Source organism: Cariama cristata, unplaced genomic scaffold (genome assembly GCF_000690535.1).
Source record: "Cariama cristata isolate BGI_N322 unplaced genomic scaffold, ASM69053v1 scaffold15436, whole genome shotgun sequence".
NCBI lineage: Eukaryota > Metazoa > Chordata > Aves > Cariamiformes > Cariamidae > Cariama > Cariama cristata.
Window position 1 is genome coordinate 94,510 of NW_009622838.1, and position 21,743 is coordinate 116,252.

The 21,743-nt window shown below is 38.6% G+C and overlaps 1 protein-coding gene across 1 annotated transcript in view; it reads left to right on the top strand.

Annotated features, from left to right (window-relative positions):
- TGFBR3 (transforming growth factor, beta receptor III) overlaps positions 1 to 18,681 on the top strand; it is a 98,519-nt gene extending 79,838 nt beyond the window's left edge. The window contains exons 7-15 of the mRNA XM_009702509.1: positions 3,819 to 4,008; positions 5,219 to 5,544; positions 6,228 to 6,377; positions 7,864 to 7,992; positions 8,250 to 8,417; positions 11,101 to 11,400; positions 12,247 to 12,367; positions 16,386 to 16,421; positions 18,509 to 18,681. Coding sequence (XP_009700811.1) covers positions 3,819 to 4,008; positions 5,219 to 5,544; positions 6,228 to 6,377; positions 7,864 to 7,992; positions 8,250 to 8,417; positions 11,101 to 11,400; positions 12,247 to 12,367; positions 16,386 to 16,421; positions 18,509 to 18,681 — 1,593 coding nt within the window. The remainder of the gene's footprint in view (positions 1 to 3,818; positions 4,009 to 5,218; positions 5,545 to 6,227; positions 6,378 to 7,863; positions 7,993 to 8,249; positions 8,418 to 11,100; positions 11,401 to 12,246; positions 12,368 to 16,385; positions 16,422 to 18,508) is intronic.
- The last annotated feature ends 3,062 nt before the right edge of the window (positions 18,682 to 21,743 follow it).

Here is a 21,743-nt window from a genome sequence, read left to right on the forward strand (position 1 = left end):
CTGTCTTAAGTGATCAGTTAGGAGCACGTTGTACAGTTGAGCTGCATGTTTGCTCAGGACCACCCAGTGCCCTCCTAATTAACAGTTTTGCAGTAACTCATGCATTTTCAAACTCTGGCTCTCTGTGTTTATAAGAATTTTACTTTGTTTAGTTGCTTTCTCATTTTAACATGTGCAAGGGCAATTCTGACAGGATCCAAAGGCTGCTTGATCTAAATCTTCTAAGAGGACAGATTGGTAGGTTTTCATGCTAGATTTTGAGAGTGCGGGAAATAAAAGGAAGTAAATTATGGGGTTGCTCAGAAAATTGAATGGAAAAATTATCTAGGATGGGTGATGAAATTCCCTTTTGATCCCTGACACATCTGCATCGTATGGACAGGAAAGGATCTTCTGGTCATTCTGTAGCTCCTAAATAATCAGCCCTTAAAGAGAAAAGTCGAGGTTACTTGCCCAAGATTACCACACTTGTAAGCAGAAGGGCAAAAAACATTGATTGACTTGAAAGTTTCCTTCTGGGTTATTACATAAAATTCACCACTGTATATATATGCCTATATGGGTCTACTTTCACAGAATAGAGAATTGTGCATTAGTTCACTTCGTGCTTGGAGATAGCCAAAGTACCGTATTTCATATCCATGAAGCTACCTCTTTATGGATGATGAATTTTCAGAGAGAGGAATTCTAGAGGATTTTAAAATGTCTGAAGAACTGCTGCACTTGAGTATAGAAAAACAAGGCTGCTATTCTTTTTAAAGTTGTTCTTTATTAATTATTGAAAGTATAAGTAAAAAGTATAAGTGAAAATTCTTTCTGTAACGAGTGACAGAAGGTAATGTTTTATTTAGATTAACAAAAAGAGAAAGTAATACTATATATGGAAATGTCAGTATGTAAAAAGACTTTGTATATTTATGTTAGGATTTGTGAGTATCTGTTTGCTATACTGCTTCATTTATTTGGATGCTTCATTTTCTGAATGTGTGTTTGTTGTCCTTTATTTAGAGGGACGTGTGGGAGGGAACTAAACACCCCCATGTCATTAAAAAGCATGTACATCCAGCATTTAGGATCTGTTCGCATCTCTATTAAGCTGAAGGCCTTTCCAAGCCCAAATTTAGACAATGCATAAAAGCATTACTAAACAATTAGGTAATGTTTCACAATGTTCTTTTTATTAGTTGAAACAGTTCCATGCACTTCAATTTTCCTAACATCTTGCCCTCAGTACGAATCAGAATTGTCTTGAGGGGATTGGCAAACCGAGAGGGAAAGGTTAGTGCTAAGCTGCCTCAAACCCAGGACTGTGAGTTATTAAGGTCTAAGTTCATAGACAAAAAATGATAAAGACTTTTTAGGTCATCTAGCTCATCTCCCAGCTTGCTGTGTTTCTTGAAAATCTGAAGGGGAGTGGACACAAAACCAAGTAAAATAGGAACAGTTTAGGTAAAGTGATTGCACATAATATACCTGCAGTGCTTTCCTCCCAGGCTGTGTTTAACTCCTGTTTGTAGTCTGCCCTTACATCAGCCCCCATGCAGTGCTCGTGTGTTTCTGTGCTTGTGGACTACCTATCTGCTGTTCACATTGCTTCCTCTGGATTTGGTGTCCTTTTACAAAGCTGTGGGTTGCACAGTGGACAAAGAAGTAAAATTGCAGAAAGAAAGTAAGTGTGTTGAAGGGCAAAGAATAAGAGAGGTGAAATGCGCAGAACAAACCTGTGAGGGTTTCAAAAGCTTGGAGGGACTGTTCTTTACGTGAGAACGGCTGCCCATCAGTTTCTGAAATGGTCTGTCTCTATTCTGAGTGGGTTAGTAGATGGCTTAGATTGACTGGTTTCATACACTGCATGTGAAAGTCTTGGCGAGGCACATTGAGGTGATGCAGGACTGAACGTTTACAGGCTCAGCATGGAGTGGAGAGTTATAAACAAGCCCTGGAAATGGTCAGATGCCAGCTAGGACAGTAAAATTCTGAGATAATATTTGTTCAGCTGTCTCCTCATGACAAAAAAAGAAGAGGAAAGCAGAGAGGGAGATCCAGCAAAGTTGGGGTAGCATAATAATTCCAACCAGTCAAAGCCATGTGGTAATATGAACATGTGTCATAAATCACGTCCAGATTTGTATCTGTTGAAGAATAAAAGATTATTTGATCCAAAACAGTAGTAACGCACTGAAATTAGGATACCTATTGCTTCCTTTTTGTTTCTTATCTTCAGTGGCCTTTGTTGGTCATTGATAACTGTACTGGTAACAGTGTCCTCAAACCAGACACTGCACCTAAAATTGCATTTAACTTCAATTGTGAAGCTGTGAGAGTTTAAAGGATGCAGAACTGGGTCATTAGGAAGAAGTGAGGGAGGTAGGTAAATGTAAACTGTGCCATTCCATCAGAACTCTCTATGAGCCTTATCCACTTTGTTCAAAATCTCCATTTCCCAGATCAGGTAGAGAAGCACAACCAAGCTCTGTGACGCTGGGTAGCAGGTCTGTATGACCACTGTCTAAAAGCGATCTGGGCAAAAGAGATCAGTGTGGTCAATCTTTTGATGTTCTAGAGTAAAAGAGAATTAAGATTTGTTCAAATGGAGGGAAACCAGTGGGAATTTAAAAAAAAAAAAATGCCGCCTATATGGTGTAGAAGGTAATTGGGCATGGAAATGAAAGTGTGTGTTGTAGGGCATTCAGTGGTATCATCTGCATATAAAAAGTGCATTTCAGTGACATTGCAGAAATTGTTGAAAAGTGGGACATTGTGCCTTTCCTGCTGTATGTTCAGCTTGTTCTGTAGTTGTTGATGTGATTGTTATAGTGATAATAATAATGTTGTGAATGTAAAAATAAATATATATGTATTTAGCTTTGTGTGAATACATGTTTAAGTTAAGATGCCAAGCACTTAAAAACAAGTTAAAGTATAATACCAGTGAATGTTTTCTAACTGCCCCTCTAACAGCTAGAGATGCTTGTTATGTTCCTTTGACTTGCCCATTTGGACAAGAAAATTTGAAATTTTGCAAAACATTTAAAGTCAAATGAAAGCTAACTGACTGTGTGACTCATCTGTATTCCGTGGCCAACTTCGATGAGCTGTTATTTGTAATTATTTAATAATAGAACTAAGAGGTTTGCAAGTGCATTTATGAGTTTGCTGTATTGATGTATTTGCACTTGGCCTTGCATAAACATGCATGTTCTCACTTATTGCTCTATTAAGCATCTAATTCAGTCCTGTTTAACATACTCAACACTTTGCAGGAGGCACACGTTTCTAGTATGAGGCTCATGCAGAGACGCACAGACTGTCCTCGGTGCCAGCTGACTTTAAAGCATAAGCTGGTATCAGCTCTACTTCGTGAGCGTGCTACGTTTTGCCTTTTTCAGTAATGCTTATTTGAACAAAGGTTTTCCCATATGTAGCTTAAGTAATGCTGTAATCAAAGAAATTAAGGGGACGTTTGAAAAATCAGTTGTCATCTTGAGTTTACCTCACCTCAGAAGTCATCTTCAGTTTTGAAGAAAATACAGCATTATACAAATGGCTGTAAATATGTCTTTGTTTCTTTTAGGGATTAACAGTTTCTGACTACCTTGATTTATTGTACTCCAGGCAGAGGCTGGGAGGAAGCGGGGCGATTTTCTCCTTGTGTGCAGCAGTTCTGTGCCTAAGGTGGCAGAGTTTGGTTTATTTCCCAGGTGTTCTCAGTTTGCTGTTATTTAATAGAGTAAAAAAACATGTTCAATCAGTGTCACTATACCATTTTAAGTATCCTTAAATGGTAAATCATGAACCAAGTTTTTCTTTGTTTGCAGACATCAAATAGTATTGGTTTTGGAAAGGAAACAGAACGATCGATGACTATGAGTAAATCAGTAATACCTGATATTCCCTCATCGCATGAGAGTTTGATCAAGTGGGCTTATGAGCATAACTACAGTCCAGTTACTTCCTACACAAAAGCCCCTGTGGCTAACAGATTTCATCTGCAACTTGAAGATACAGGTAAGCTTGAAGGTGGACTTTTAGCATATAGAAAAAATATATCTTGTATTTCCAGGAATATGATGATTTGAAAGGTGCTTCCTCACTTTTGAAGCTTTGTTGTTGGGGGTTGCACTACTTTCATTACTCATCATTGAGAATGCTAGCTAAAAAAAAAATTATCTATGGTTATTTGATTAGAAAAGTCCAGGCAAATGGACATTCCACCTGAAATGTTGGTGGAATTAAATGGTTATAGTTTATCCAACTCACAAGCCATTATAGTCGACCATGTTCAGTGTTCACTGGCATAGACTTCAGCAACTGGGTATCTTGTTAGTTAATAAGTCCAGCTTTGATTTGATTTTTTTTTTTCCCAAAAGTATGAGCATAGTGTTTTCTTGAAACAATTATATAAACTTTTAAATTGTTTACAGACAAAACTGGCTTACCAAAAAAGTCTGAGCAAACAGAATAAATACAACTGTTTAAAAAGAAAACATTAGTTATTTGGCTGAAGTCATTGCTCATGTAAAGATATCTGGGTCCATTGAAGCTAGTGGAGTGTTATCTGCTTTTTCATTAATTCTGAATTTCAACCACTAAAAATATTTTCAGCAGTTTTGATAAAGCTGAAATTGACATCAGTTTTATCAATTGTACTCTCATGGGTTACAGATATATCTGCTTGGGCCAGATGTTGAGATTTCTGCCCTGAGCAGTCGCATGTATATGCCAGGAGATAGTGTTCTCATTTACTCAGTATAAAGTTAACTCTTGTTTAACTTCACTCTGGTTATGTAAGTAGCTCCACAACAGTGGAGTGACTGAATTTGTGATGGAGGAGGTAATGGAAGAATTTCACCCAATGATTTGCCCTTAGGCTATTTCAGCAGCACTAAAATAGTGTATTTGCTGAATGTGATGTTACTTTTACTTCTCTGGTTGCCTTTTACATATAATAGGCCCACTCCTCAAAGTTTATTTTCAGCTCTTAGTGAGGCAGATTTCTAGCAGAGACTAAATATACCAAGATTAGATGCTTCAGTAACAACTAAAACCTTAGTGGATGAATTGTGGCTAGTTACCTGAAAAGTACAAAGGAACTGCTTTGGGTGTCCTTCAGGAGCTTCCTTTCTGGACGATATTTTTTTTGTCTGAAAGTGATTAGTTCTGGATACATTTTAGGAAAAATATCTAATAACCTAATATTCTTTTTTTTTTTTTTTAGAAGAGATGAATGATGAAGAAGACCATTCCCTTCCTCCAGAGCTGACAGAATTACTGGGTGCTAACCCACTGCCTGCCCCAAAGAATCCTGCATTAAGTGATGGCCTGACTTTTCCTTTTCACATTAACAGAGGAAGACATGACACAGTGGGAGAAGGAATCTTCCCGTCCAGGGATTCAGCGGATACATTAATAAATCATGACTTCGAGCATTCCCTCTCAAAACATAAAGAACCTGAAGAAGTTCAGGGCAGTGCTGATGTAGCCCTGTCAATCAAGTGTGATGACAAAGCCATGATAGTAGCTGTAGAAAAAGACTCTCTGCAGGTTGGTGTGGTCTCTTATTCTCAAATTTGGGCAGGCTTTTTTGGGCAGACCATTTTATTTGTATTTTGATTGAAAAAAGAAACATTCTAAGATCTACAGCGATCACCACCAAACCCCTCGAAAAATAGTTTGAGGAAACTGTACTGTAGATACTCTTTGCCATAACTCAGGGTCATGTTTCCTCTTCCCAGCAATCTGGTAGTTTGTAGAGGGATTTCTCATTAAAGCTTTGCAGCATTGGTTCTGTCAAGAAAATTACTGTACTCAACCATCAGTCTAAGTTTTTAATCTCCAAAGTACAAAGAAGCTGCTTTTGATAGCTATGTGAGACCTGAATAGATCTATCTGTCTTTACCATCTACCAACTGACAGGTTGCTTGTGTCCATTTGCATTGTGGAGAAGAGCCTGATAGAGATAGCATTTTTAGCTCATTTCAGACCAGACAGAGTCAGCATTATTAATCAACAGATTAATAATGAACCTGTTGTTTTCTTTGTTCCATGTTACATTTATTCCCTGTCTGTCGTGTATAACAGCATTTTGAGAGTGACCTTCCCTGGATGTCAGTACAATGAACTTCACTTCCTCCTGTCAGCGGTCATGAACAGTATTCTGAGCTGCACTTTAAGCAAGAGCCTAACACAATTGTGTTTCAGCCACTTACAAAGCGCCTTTGTTTCAGGCTAGCGGCTACACAAGGACAGAACTCTCGCTGCTGGATCACTCTTGCAAAGCCAGGATGAATGGTACCCATTTCATTTTGGAGTCTTTGCTGAACAAATGCGGGACTCGGACAGCGTATATCTTGAACAAGATTGTTTATTTTAACTCTGTGAGTATTTTACAAAGAGGAGCTGCCTTCTGTGCTGCACATCATAGTGGTACAAGGAAGCCATTGTAGTTAGCTTTAGTCTTAGCAAAAAGGAGGCATCCTGATCTCTTCCTGTCTAGCTCAAACCTAGTTGCAGCTACAGTCCTTGTATTCAAGGAGGTATGAAGGCTGCACATTCAGTATGCCCCTGTGGTCAGATAGTATCCCAAAGGAAAAAGGAAGAGTTGGAGTTAAGTACTTTTACAAAACTGCATGACTGCACTTTGGGGACCATCTGTACCAGTCTCAGAAGTTGCACCAGCTTAGCCTATGCAGCTTTGATATACCCATACATAAACAGTACTACATAGCTGTAAGGAGGAATAGGAATGAAGTTTTGTGATTGCACAAAGCAGTACAGTTTAATTCGTCTGTTGAATTATTTTAAGCGAAATTTTTTCGTCTAAAATTGTGTGTGAAAAAGGCTTTTAAAACGGGAGGAAAAGACATTATCTGTGCATGCTTCTCTCATAATTTGGATTCACGTTTGCTATCAGTTGATGTACATGATGAAGGGACTTTGAGAACTTGCATGTGAGTGGTGATGCTAAGGAGCCCAGTTAGGTTCTAAGCGACTGCTTCCAGACCGACTCAGCTTAGGAGCTTGAGTACAGTGCAGCTAATCTGGGTTGGAAAGTAATGACACATTTCTCTTGCTGAGCTTTCCAGTACATAGAAGTAACCTTGGTGAATGATGGAAAGCCTGTGGTCCAGCCCAAACACAGCTAAGGCAGTCTGATCTGCCCTTGCCTGGTTAAAACCATTCTATACTGGCAAGTCTGTAGCACCTAACTTTAGAAACAGTCCCAAACCAAAGCTGAGGATAGAAACATCTCCAAACTATAGAACAGCACATTGGGGTGAGGGGGGGAGGGAATTTTCAGGTGAAGAAATGGAGAGGTGTGCAAAGGAGGAAAAAAGAAAGGGGAAAGTTCAGTAGAAATTCAGAGAAAAGCAAAGAAGGGAAAAATGAAAAAAGGGACATCATGTTTTTTGGTGTCCGTCTCTGAAAAATATGCAGATGACAGAAGAGAAAATCCTTTAATAACCCTAACACTTTCAGTGATTTTCTGTGACTGCATTAAGGAAAACTAAGTTGCAAGAAATCACTTTAGAAAGCCATTTGTTTTTTCTATGTTGGTTATAGAAGTTCCAGAAATAGAATGGAAATGCTAGGCTATTCATTCAGACACCAGCACCCAGACTTGTCTTTGCTGGCTCTGAATTCTGGAAAAAAAACAAAACCCTAAGGGGCACTCTCTAAATCTAACCTACATATCTTGCATGCTAAGCACAAGGCTGTTTAAGACGTGCTTTCACCATCTGCTTAGCTGGTGCACTTCTTTTGGCCTTTGCATTGTTCTGAAGAGAGAAGAAAATAATAACCATGAAGACAGAGTGCTCAGTTATCACGTAATTTTATGCATTTGCAATACCTTTTGTGCAGATTGTCATTCAGCTGTCATCACCAGCTGAAAGCAGCGGCTTTGATGATGACATGGAATCAGGTGATAATGGATTTCCAGGGGATGCTGATGAGGGAGATGTTGCTTTCTCAAGCTGGCCTGAAATAGCGGTATGTTACTCTTGGGTTTGCACCTGACAATAGAGAAATGCCTATTGTAATAGCACTTCACATAAAATACGTTAATTGTATAGCAATTAATTTGTCTTTTAACGCATTTCATCTCACTTTTATTTCTTGTGACCCTGTTGAAGATGTGCACTAGGTAGATGGAATGTGGGTGGGCCTGTATTGTACACTCCAAATTTGTCCTCATCCAGCTACCACTCCTGACTCAGGATGTTGTTGTATTGCTTTTTTCATTTCAGTTTAATTGCACGCTGCACCAGCCAGAGGATGATAGAGGCATGTTCTGGCCTCCTGAACCGCACATCACCAATGTGACCTTCAACATGGAGCTGTACAAAACAGATCTGTTCCTTGCTCCCTCCCAAGGGCTCTTCTCTGTTGCTGAGAATGGGCCAATATATGTAGAGGTAACAAACTGAAAACGCCTTTCAAACTAACAGAAACATTTTGCAAGGCCATGCAGCTGAGCCAGATCTGTTCTTATCAGTTGAAAGGTCTTGTTGTGCAGTTGCTTTAGGCAGACAGTGGCTTCAGAGAACACAAACTGTGGGGTAAAGAAGCAGGACAGTGTTTTGGGTCAAAAGCAAAGGATTCCTACAAAATGGATGAATTTAACGACAAGGCAAATTGATCATTCTTGCCAAATCTGCGTTCCTGTGCAGAACTTTTCTGTGTACCACTCAGAGGTGGTCTCTGAGCTCTTGTTCTGAACTGACATTTCCTGATGAAGACTTGAGGGTTCATTTTATTGGTTAATATGGCTGAACCTCATCTGAAAGATGTAGACATGCAAAAAATTATTATAAGTGTCTGTCTTCCATATGCTAGCGTTCCCAGGTTACAAAGTTAATACAGATTCTGATCTCTGCAATCCACTTCCAAACACCAGTTAGAGTCCTTTTGAATACTATCACACAGGAGGTCTAACAGCTTCAGATAAGTAAGACCAGCAAAGTCAACAGCCAGGTACTCTTGACTTCAGGTGCATTTTGGACCTGGTGGTATTTTCATGTGTTGCTAAGTTGCTTATGAAACCTGGGGAATTTCAAACCATTACAGTCAGTATTTCTAAAGATAGTCATGTGAACAGAATTTTGCGTTTTTCAAATAATGGTAGGCCTTAATAAATACAACATTGGCGATGAAGTGGTACCGCCTGTTTATAGATGAGTAAATCACGAGGGGTGAGTTGTGGGCTTATAAGACCAGGAAAATGAGTATATTGAGTGAAGCAGTGCTGTGCCATGTTTCTCTTGCCCAAGTTGGTTCCTCTTTGTGAGCCCATGCTGCACATGATAAGCATAGTGGTCCATTTGGCATAGGTGCAGTTTTCTTCATTGTTTCAGTGTGTTGTGTCTCTTCCTCATTCTTTACCCGGTGAAAAGTACTTAAGACAGTTGAAGCATTAAGAAAGTATGTCACGCTCAGTTAAGAATATGTTTATAAAAGGCATTATTTTTTTCATTTGGATAAAACCATCTGCTTCCTTCAGCAATCTGGAATGAATTCTCCTGGCTCCAAGCCCTCTGGATTTGTCTGATTCTGGAGCTGTTTATTCAGACAGATGTTCTGATTTCTTCATCACCTGTCCTGGCAGAAGCCTTTTTTTTTCTGTTTTTCCTTCTCGCACAGTGGAAAATCTGTAGCAGTTTTGAACTTCTGTGACTCCATTTTTAGCTGACACTTTTTCTTCCCATTTTTGTTTCTGTTTTGCTTTTGTTATCAACAAATATATTTTGGTTTTTTGGTCAATAAATTGCTTAGGTAATAATCTGCAAGAACTCTGTATCTCCCTTTTCCTTCTCTGCTAAAAATGGTTTTGTAATTGAATCTTTTGGCTTTTTTTGTTCTTTGTTCTCTACTGTCATTTTCTTACCATATTTTGGTCTCACCTTCCTCCTGTAGTTCTGTTCTGTTCTTTCCTTGAGATATCATTCATCCTTTTATTTACGTGATGGTGTTTCATGATACTGTAGTATGCTTGTCTTCCTTGTCATAAATCTCTTTTTTAACTAGTTTACACCATCAGCTTGTTTACCTATCAGTATCTCTGACTTGGCTTTCATTCATCAGTCTTTTTTTCTGTTCTTTTTAGAAGATGCCCACATAAGGGAGAGAAGAAATGAGACATGCCTTTATTCACTGCACAACTCATAGCATTCAAAAATTTCTGTATAGACCACAGGAAAATTTGGCAGGCTCTTCCTTAAATATACATGCAGCACATATGGATTAAGTACACATTTAAGGCGCATTTCTTCGAAGAAGGAAATAATTTCTTGTGGAACTGTTTTCATCAGGCAGTGTTAATGGTTAGGGACAACACTTCTGTTGTTTGTTAAGGGCAACATGCTTCATTTGTCACAAATTCCATTTCAATTTTTTTCCTAATTGTTCTGTAACATTTGATGTCTGCATTCCAGTCCAGCTGAACAACATCAGTGCCCTGGAAGTTTGCAGTCTTAATTATTTTTCATAAAATAATACAAATTTCAGACTAACAATAAACTAAAGGATCATTTCACAAGAAATTATGGCTTTTTAGGAGGCTCCCCCACCACCCTCCCCCCTGGCCCCGGAATGCCACCCACACGTCAGACTGTGACCTCCTCTCTGCCTCTGCATTCCTCTCCTGGTTGGGGGTGGGTTCTCTGTGTCTGTTGCCTTTTTTTTTTCTTTTTCTTTTCTTTTTCATTAGAGTTTCAAACAGATATAAAGACATGGAATTAGTAATTGACTTCCATACAGCTCTATTATAGGCTGTGTGTCTAAGGGAAGCAGTGCCATCTCAGGTGGCAGTCACAGTCATTAACTATGTGTCTGATCTGGACTGGGGTTTTTCATCTGCGTTCAGAAAGATAAGGGATTGCTGTATTTATGCAGGGTTATGCTATTAAACAGCTGCTGGTTTTGAAACCACAGGTTTTCTGTCTCTTAGTTTGACAGTCTACCCTTAACATTTAGCCTTCAATATAGTTCAGATTGGAAGTGGCACTGGAAAACTACTTTAAAAATTGTTGAAAATGTTAATGAAATGTGAACTAAAAATGTCATTTCTGAGATCTTACCATCTCTTTCTTTTTAATGCAGGTGTCTGTGACTAAAGCTGACAGATCCTTGGGCTTTGCCATTCAAACATGCTTTGTTTCCCCGTTTTCAAATCCAGATAGAATGTCTGACTACACCATTATAGAAAACATTTGTCCTAAAGATGAATCTGTTAAATTCTACAGCATTGAGAAGGTGAACTTTCCAATACCACATGCACAAAAGGACAAAAAAAGATTTAGCTTTGTGTTTAAACCAATGTTCAACATCTCACTGCTTTTTCTTCACTGTGAGTTGACTTTGTGTACAAATAAAGACAAAGATACTCAAGGACTGCCAAAGGTCAGTAATTTATTAAAGTCTAAACTTCTGATTTAGGTGAAAATAAGATATTTTTTTTTATCTGAACTTTGAAGTGAGTAAATGTTTTTCTATAGAATTGATGTAATGAACATGGTATCTCTCAGCTCAAGATCTTAATAGATAAGAGTTATGATGCTATGCATTTTGACTGCATAATTTACAGTTTCTGTTTAAATTTCATTAGGTGGTTATGTGGGATAAATAGAAATTGCTTTTTATTATGCAAGTGGTTCAAATTTATCTTTGCTATCCATATCACATCCATATCCAAAGCACAAACAATGTTAACTTTAATTTCCATAGACATGCATAATATCAGATAATATTGCAATCTGATTGCCACAAAAGAGAATTTCCAAATTTTGCTTTATAACTAATGGAAATGGCTGTAAATTGGTTGTTAAAGAATGCATTCTAAGAATTTGGAATTTGTTTTTAGTTTGGGGTTTATGAACATCCCCCTTAAAATGTATTTTTTTTTTAAAGATGATTTGTCATTGTTGATCAACATGTGTTGGTGACTACCGTTTTGGCTACCAGATCTTTAAAAAACATTTATCCTAAAATAAAATAATTACATTTAAGTTCAATAGTAACACTCTCATAAAGGTTAGAGAATCCTTAATGAAGGCAAAGGTTGCGTCCTGAAGCACAGCTAAGAATTACCTTTGCCAGTACGTTACATGGGGCTTGTTTGGAGGTTCTCCTTTTTTTTTGGTAAATAATATAGGATAAAACTGATAATGAGGTGACTGTGCAGCTGGCACAGCTGTCCTGGCAGACAGGTGACTCTCTGACCTCACACACTGTTTTTTCTACTTGCAGTGCATTCCTCCTGATGAAGCTTGCACCTCTCTCAATGTGGATATGATCTTGGCTATGATGCACAACAAGAAAACCTTCACCAAGCCCCTTGTTGTAATAACACATGAAGGAAAACCAGAAGGTATGAAAATGAACTTGAACTGTTTAATAAAGCTATATATATTATATTGTGTAACATACAGCCGCTTGAAATGAGGGAGGCCTTCAAGTATGTGGCATTGTATAATCTTATGGTGATAGTGTATTTGTAAGATGTTATTTGTTTAGACATTTCCCTGGCAGCAATCATCATGGCAGTTCATTGCTGTTTTTTAACTGTCTATTGTCTGTACACATGGTTTTGCCAGGCACTGAGAAAGAAATACCCTACTACACAACAATATGGGTTTCAGAAGCATGAATATAGCAGTAGCACTTCCAGCAACTTCTGGTTGCCCAGAGATCAAAGGCAATGCTCTGCTTCCTGCTGTATCGTTTCTTTACTGTGCTTGTAAATATACATTTAGGAGTAACAACAATGGAATTACAAAGTATTAAGGATGCTAAAGCCTGATAAGTTTGTAAAGCAAAGGGGTGGCCACTGGAGAGAGACTCGTTAGACTGTGAAACTGAGAGCAAAAGATGAGATGGACAAAAGTATTTTAGCTCCACTTTGGTGGGGCTTGTTTGATTAGGTAATCTTTATGGAAAAAACATGACTGTGGCTAGTAACTGGTTGAAGGAGTTGGAAAGGCTGAAGAGCAATATGAGCTAATGCCAAACGGCACGATGAGACTGTACTTTAGCCTAAGAATATACCCTGTGAGTGTTGGGAAATAGGAACTACTTTCACAGTTACATTTAATTTGAAATTTTTCTTAGTGAATCTCTCTGACAACAGCATCAGTCATGTTTTGATGCATTCATAGCTGAAAATATATGTGCGTTATCTATTCTTTTTGTATCGGAATGGGAGTTTAATCAGAAACTTCAGTGGTTTCATGTGCACATCAGAATCTTTCAGTTGTGTCCAAAGGGTGTTTGACCTTTGGAATGTTTTTGCGGGGAGTGTCAAAAGGATGGGGATCAGAAGTCCTTTAACCTCTGTTGTACAGTGCGTGCTTTTTAGTCTTTGAACAATTTAAAGTACCATACAGCATTACTAGGAGACATAAGCAACAACTGTTTCTGTTTAACTCTGCAAGTCAGCTCATATTTAGTTTGGGGTTTTTTTTTTACAAATTTGTTAATAAAGATCAAATCCACTATGAATTAAAGGCAAGTATGTGATCTGTCAGTGTGGTACAATTAAAACTGTGCTTTGGGCCTGATTCTGTGGCCATTCTTTTTGCAAAGCTCTCTTTTTTTTTTTTTTTTTTTTTTTTTTTTTTTCCCCCAATGGTTAGTCTATCAGGAATGAGTAAATCCTGCAACTGAAGTTCAGCTTTCAATAAACAGACTCATACTCTGAGCTCTTGCCCTTCTGATGTGTGGAGCATTGTGCGCAGCTCCCGTCTCGGGCTCCACTCAGAATGTTGTCTTTGTCAGAGGCACAAGGTCTTAGTGTGCAAAGATGAGCTAAATTTATAAAGATTAGTTACAAGACAACAGTGTAATAGAGTATTTTGTTGCATTGTGGGTGATTTAGTCTAATTGTGGGATATTTGGTGGAAATCTCCCCAGCATATCACAACTTTCAGACATAATGCAAAGAGGCACGTTAACAACATAGCTTTGTTGGTATGCAGTTGTTCTGCAGTGAATCAAGCAACCCCTTTCTAAATGCCGTTGTTGGCGAATACATGAACCTAAGATTTGGAGAAGAAATTATATCACATTACTGAACAGCAGAATTTACATCTCAGAGGTGGTGTTCTTAATTTTGTTTCATGTGAATAGGCCAGCTTTCATTGTTGTAAACCATATTATGTGAGTTACTGCCATTGGATCTGTTCTCCAAGCCAAATGCAGAAGTCATATGCTTGACATTTGTTCAAAAGTCAGAACAAACTGGTCATTGCAAAAGTGTCATCTTTTTTTCCTCAGACATAAGCTTATGACTGTCATTGACTGTAACAGAAATCACAACTATATATCTGAAGGAGAATAACTCTTCCTCCCCTCCTCATTTTCTTAGTTATTTACAAGCTCAGTTGCTTACATTATTGCAGTAGATCCCAATGGAAGTGTCTAAAACCTAACTCCATGCCGCATTCTTTCCCTTTGCATTCCCGCATTTCGCGCACACACTCTCCCTTACTTCAATGAAAGGCATGTGGATGGCCATTTAATTGCTAGGAAATACGTGTTCTTTTGTTAAAATAATCTACCAATGTCATTGTTCAGATTTTTGCAAAGTGTGGAAACTTTAGATTATTATTTCTACAGCAAAAGGAGACAAGTCATAGAAAGGAGGTCAAGTAAGCAGCTAACAAGTTCTTCTATCCTACAAAGGTATAGAAAATCACAGTAACTTCTAAAGGCTGGTTGCTGATGTGTTTAAATTAGGTGATTTTCCTGGACCTCAAGGATTCGCACTACTGCTATGTTTCTCTGAGTAAACCACATTAAAATACATGTAAGAACTGGATGACTGGGGAGAACTGATAATGGGCTACACAGCCTATCATTAATTAGCAGACTTTATATTCTCTATAGAGAGGCCAATGACAGAATAAGCGTGGAAAATTCATTCTCCCCTCAGCTCAGAGGGCATTTTCTTGTCACTTGGGATATGCTAGCGGAGTGTTTGGACAATCTGATAGTGCCCTTACCCATGTTTGTACTGTTCAGTGCTCCTTGGTTTCAGTCCAGCCCTCCTAACAAATCTTACATTCAGTTATGCTTTTACTGCTATGTGAGCTTGACAACTTTCCAGCTTATTTGTGCATGCACACACCCACACCCCCCTCTATGTTCTCACCTGTTTCCTACAACGGTTCCACCTGTTTCCTACTGTCCTGCCAAGAGTCATCTGGAAGAGATAGTCGTGTGTTTGAACTAGTGACAATAATGTACTTTAAGAATAAAAATGCTTTTTGGGATATTGTAGGTACATGTGTCTCAACCTAATGATCTTATAGGATATTGCTGGCAGTTTAGTGCTGCCAAGTAGGTTTTAGAAGTTAGAAGCATAGTCTTGGTTGAAGAATACTTTAAATAAACAAACATATTTATTTTCAGTATTTTTGAGCTGCTATGTTTACATAGCAATTAAACTTTTTTTTTTCAGTTGCTAAAGCTACAAAACCAAGTATTGGGACACAGTCTTATTAAATCCTTTTACAGCTGTTGCACTGAAAACACTTAGATATGCCAGAATTTAAATGAGATCCCTAGGTTGCTGAGCAATCCAGAAGCAAACGGCAGCTAACCAAACAGGTCCTTGAATCTGAAACCAGAATCTCTGGCTCTTCTGCTTGAGGTGGCATTCTTGGAGAAAGATAAGCCAGTTGAGCGAAAGAAGGGAAAATTCTTCATTTTTTAACATATGTTGACTTTCTGTTACATGCTGATAACGATGATGATATTTGATATTCTTGCCAAGAATAATAGCTTTGATACAATAGCTATGATCTTTTATTTCTTATATATAATTACAAAACAAAACAAAAAACCACCACTCAACTTCCAAGACAGATACCAAGTAGGACTCAGGAAAAAGTGTGAATCAACACATATTCATGCAATTTGGACAAAATTGTGTGTATCCTGCTATAATACTGACTTTTCTTTGGCAGTGATAGCTGATTGATTTTTTTTTTTTAATTTATTTTTTTGGTGATTTAGCATGCTGGTATCTCATGTTTGTGATTAGTGAGTAGTGAGATGAAGGTAATCATTTTAAAACAGCCTTTGCATCTGTGCTCTTTAAGAGCTCCACATAGGGATAACCAGAGTTACTGTGGGTCAGACCTGATGACATCTGGGTGGGAAAGGTTGCAGTGTACTTGCCAGCAAAATATATGATGCATGACTTTTTCTGAGCTGAGCAAGATTATAGAATTTGGTCTGGTTTTGCTGAAGTTCCTGATTTGTAAAAATTTGTAACATCTTTCTGTCAGATCAGATCCTGAAGGTTGCTTGCACAGTTTGTAGGCTGTATGTGGAACTCTGTCTGATTAGTGTTTTGTGGGTTTTGTTTTGTTTTTTTAAATTAGATCCTTCCCTTCCAAAGCCAAATGTGAGACAGCCACGTAAGTAACTCTTAAACCAATCTCTTTTAAGCCTTAAACTTTTGTCTAGAAAGTATTAGATCAATGAAGAAAATTATCTTCAAGCTTTCTGAGTGTGTGTGTGTGTGTGTGTGAAATTCTGGGGCAGAACAGAATTCTGACTGTATTGCTGATTGAGAGATTCCCATCAGTGTTTAGAGAGAAAGGCTGTGACGTTTTGTACATATGAAAGTCAAATTTGGGAAAACACCATTGAGAGTCTCAGCCTTAGCAAGTTCATTTGCTGATGTGTATGTGTTATTTCGCCCGTCTCTGCTGAGGCCACTGCTTCCCAATACCAGGTTTACAGCAGCAATGCCGTGTTAGGGAGTTCCCGTGTCCTGCTCCAAGCCTCACTCCTACCCTGCACTGCAGCTGGCCACATCCCCAGTTGCTCTGGCACCAGCACTTACATAGGTCATACTGTAGATGAGATCACTGACTTGATATGGAGTAATTTCTTTGTTTTTTTCTGTTGTCTTGGTGTAGTGAATTAACCAAGGTCAATCAATGACCCAGGAAGGGAAGAAAAGGAGAGAAACAGTACTAGAAGAGAATAATAAACAGGAAGGTGAAGATGATTTGTAACCAAAACCAAGAATGAATGGAGAAAAGGGAAGATTAGAAGAGGAAATGCAAAGAAAATTTTTTCCTCTCCTCCTGTTCCCATGTCTTTGGGACAAAATTTGCTCAAAATAGCAAGGGGAATGAGAAATTACGGTTCTGCCCCTTCAGCCTCCATGTGACTTTCTCCTCTCCACTAAGTTTCCTCCTAAGAGGACAGGACACTGGCTGGTGCCTTGTGAAAAAAACAGTTGAGTTTAGCAGAGTCTTTTCTGTTTGCATTTAAAATGACCAGATGTGGCCAAAGGAATCGGAAATAGTCTCATAGAAGAAATGGGAGAAAAACCTTCTAAGCCACTATCTGTCAGGTGTTGCATTAGCAAAGTTGGTTGCAGGCACCCAGAAATGGGTCCTCAAGGCCCTTGCTAACAGGGACTGCTGGAGAAGACATTTGCCAAAAGGGGAATGGCCCGGAGGATCTCAGGAGCTATTGGGCTGGGGGATGTCTGTAGGGATGTCTGCTGCATGCAGGAACGTGTAAAGTGAGTGTTCGTTGTGTTTTAGAGAACTGAAGTTCCACTGAAGGATACTACTGAGAAGATCCAGTCAGCTTATTTCCTGGCCAGCTTAGTCAGTAAAATGTTATTCACTGGCCTAAGCTATTTTGTGCACTGGGAGACATTAAAAATACTGAAGCTAGAAATCAGTTTTGTAAGAAGAAATTTCCCCACATGATTAGTGAAAGAGTGATTATTATTTTCTGAAGTATTTCTTATTACCAAAAAGAAAACCACAAAAGCTGAAATTTTCTCTGTTTGGATGGTTAACACTGGGGGCAATACATCCAGGAACCAGATGCTGTTACCCTTGAAATGGTACTGCAAAAGGGCCTCTCCCCTAGAAAGTGTTTTGCATGAGTGTGTGTGTGTGTGTGGTTCTATTTTTGTGTTCTGGAATTAATTTCAGTTACTGAAAGCAATGCCAAATGTGAAAAACAATTGTTTCTATTTATGTTTTCGCTGACTTTTTGCTGGCATCTCTTCCCTTTTAATAGCGGTTCCGTTCTCCACCTAGATTTCAGACTCAACTTGCAGGAGATGTAGGGGAAAGTTTGCTTGAATGTTAGGGCATTTAAATGAAAAGCATCTTTTGCCAAAAATCTCAGCCTTTTTAAAACACTTTTTTAAGATAAGTTGATATTGAATTGAAAGCAAGTTATTAACAGCCAACCGAAAATGCTTAATTTTTGCAACGTTTTCCAGATTTGGGTGTGCTGAGCTGGGGTTTTGCTTTGTGATGTAGAACAGTTGGTTGGACTGAAGCCAGCCTCTGAAAGCATCACTTATTTCCTTGATGTAAATCTGCTAGTCTGTTCCTTAAAATCGTGCTTAATTAACTCTGAATTTTTCAGAAACTCTTCCATGGAAGTGTAAGGGTGAATTTTTGTAAAATGGTATGTGCCACTGAAAATAAAAAGTTCTTATTATGTGTGTTTACCTTTGTAGCTGTGTTCTACGGTCTGGACACGCTGACTGTCGTGGGCATTGCCTTTGCAGCATTTGTAATTGGAGCCCTGCTAACAGGAGCACTCTGGTTTATCTACTCTCACACAGGTAAGTATGAGAGCTCTTACAGACCTCAGTGCAGATCATGCTGCAGGAAATGCAGTGTGGTCTGAACTCTTGCAAGTGGGAGGAAAGGGGAGGGGGGCCAGCAATGGCTATCTTGGACTTTTTTTTTCCTGCTCTCTGTTCTTACTAGCATGTTTTCCAGCAACTCCTCCCATGAGCCTGTTGGCTTGTGTCAGCAGAATGATGCCTGCCCTTCCCTAAAGGGAGGTGTTATGCATTATAAACGTGATTTAAAATTTGCAAAAATAATTTTAAACATGAGTCTTGAAAACTCACCTGGGACATGAGTAAAACTGAGTAGTCCTGGCTTGTGCATTATCATTAGTAGCATCTCTGTATTTCAAATTTAGTTAACACTTCAGTTAATGGATCCATTTTGGTTTCCATGTTCCTTTTTTAAAAATTTTTTGCAGTTACTAAATTAGGCTGATGTGACTGGGAATGTGATGTGATCAGTACAAGGAGTGGGCCAAATGGATAAGAGAATGCTTTATGTACATAGACATATGCTGAATATAATTAGACTTGAAAATGTTTCTTGGGCCTTGATTACATAGAATTTTTGCCCCAGTTATTTATTCCTCCATTATTCAACTGTTAGACTAAATTGGTAGAAGTCGTGTGTAATCTCACTTAATTGTGTCCATCCAAATAATCAGGAATGTGCCTGAATTGGTGCAGCATTTATGCATAGATAATTTTTCAGTATCTCCCCAGAATTCTTTTCCATACTAAACTAAGTTAGCAGAAATACAATACTGTATTGGAAGAAGAGGGAGCTTGGGGAGCTTTCTGTTGCATGTAATCTGCAAGGTGGTACAGACAAAGACTGGACACTGATGAGGCCTTGATTTGCAGCATCTGACCTTGGCTGCTTGTGGGTTATGGGGTATCTCAGGATCCCTACAGCATGCTGGACTCCCAGCTACTTCCACTTTTGACCTGGCAAGACCCTATCAAGATCTCTGGGAGGTGGGGAGAACGTGAGGTCAATTACTTCAAACCTGTGCAGCTCTGGAGCAGTGGAATTCTCCCGTAGCCCACTGCAGGGACTTCTTACCATCTAAAAACTCATGGAAGCTGTTTAGGAGCTAGAATCTGGCCCTTTCAGGTCAGACCTTCTGTAAATATTATGACCCAGGAGCTTATGTTAATTTGGAAAAAAAAAAAAGTGTTTTTTTTCCAGTTGGCAGTACGACAACTTTGTATAAGCAGTTTAATACTACTCAATGCATCAGCTGCGTATGAAGCTTGTTTGGAATTGAGGCAAGTGTGAAAAATTTAAAGGTTGTGATAATATGTATAAATAGCGTAATTCTGCCTCATATACTACTGAAACATTGTGGAAGAAAAGTGTAATTTCTCCGAGTAAATGTGTAAGTGAAAGGTAATTTCCAAATAGGTAGCCTTTATTAACAAAAAATTAAAACAATTGTAAAGTTAATATCGTTGGTCCTGCATTTGTCGAAGTTCAGTCTCCCTTTGTATACAAAACATTTGTAGACACATGTTGTGTGTCAGTAGTCAAAGAACACTGGAAGCCAACATGATAAATCCTTCAGCAACAATAGGACTTGGACCAGTCCCACTGAAAGAATTATATTAATAGAGTACATCAGTCATAGTGACCATGTACAAGTAGGAGAGAGGGCAGCTGCTGTGTCTTTGTGTTTGAGGTGAAAATAAGTGGAGAAAAAGGCCAGACAAAGCGTAATAAATGAGAAGAAAAGAAAGGAAGGGGACATTGTAACTCGTCAGAACAGAGAATCACAGAAATTATAAAAAATATCTAGGAAGTTACCTGGTTCAGATTTTCAAAGGATTGTGAAAGTGAACCTATGTTCCTGTGCACATAATTTTTCTGTGCATCATATCTTGTATCTACAAAGCACAACTTGCAGCAGAGTGCTGTGAAAGCCTTGGCAGGGACAGTCTCTTAGAGGACGACTGCTGTGGCAGACAAGATAATCCAGCTGCAGTGGAAACATTCTAGAGCTAGCTGCAGACTTTTATTAAAATAAGGAGGAAAAAAAAGATAATCTAAATTTCATCTACAAAGTGGTTGTCTTTTGCCATTAGACAATTCATGCATTGCTGAATTGTGTTCTGAAATCTCACCTTTTGTTTCAAGTAGGACCGGGTTTCTAACACATGATTTAGACCAAAGGTTGCAAAATATGAGTTCATTCTAAAACTATGTTTTGGTGATCCTTGGAGCAGGGACAAAAGCTACTGCTGGTGGAGAACGGCAATTTGGGATGTGTGAAGTAAGGTATTTTTGTTACTGTAGTGCTATATGCAATACGGCAAGAGGCCACCTTTTTGCCAGTAGTAAGGTGGTTTGCTGATACACTTTTATCAGTATGTCTCTACTGGCAGACTCATTCTAGCATGGAGTAAGCTTTACATGAATGAGCTCTTTTGTTCGTCTTGATAGGTCGTTAACATTAAAACATCAAACAATTGATAGCAGAGAAGAACTACAAAATAAGTAGATTTTCATCTCCAAATATTGAGCAAGGATTGTTGTGTTGAGTTTTTTTTCATATAGGACTTTTGCTGATTTCAGTAATGAAAAATTTCTGCCAAAGCATCAAAATTGTGCTTCAGGATACTCTAGATTCTCTGAAATAGTTCAATATGGAGTACAGATGTCCTAAGATACACGAGTAGTAGGGGAAGAGAGAAGAGAAGCTAGGATTATGGGAACAGAGGAGGAATTTTAGCTGACTTTGCTGCAAAAGGGCTCCATACTTTTGATCCTTTCTCCAGTCAGTTAAAGGACGTGAAAGGTGACTAACATTTATTTCCACAGCAGTGTTGGTCTTGCCCAGAGACAACCCAAGAGCAAAGGGAAAGTAGCAGAGATTTGCCACAATTAACCCAATTTACCTGGGTGTCTTATGAAGAAGCAAAAATTTTGCAGTGTGCATGGATGGAGAAACTTTTCAAAATTTAACCATATAAATATCTTTCAATGTAATTTCTGTCTTAATAGGGATAGTTGACTGTGTTTAGGAAGGGACATGCACGAGTCTGATTAGTTAATGACACTGCTAAACCAAGTAAACTGTGCTACAGAGAACATCAGTTGCTTCATTCTCTGGAA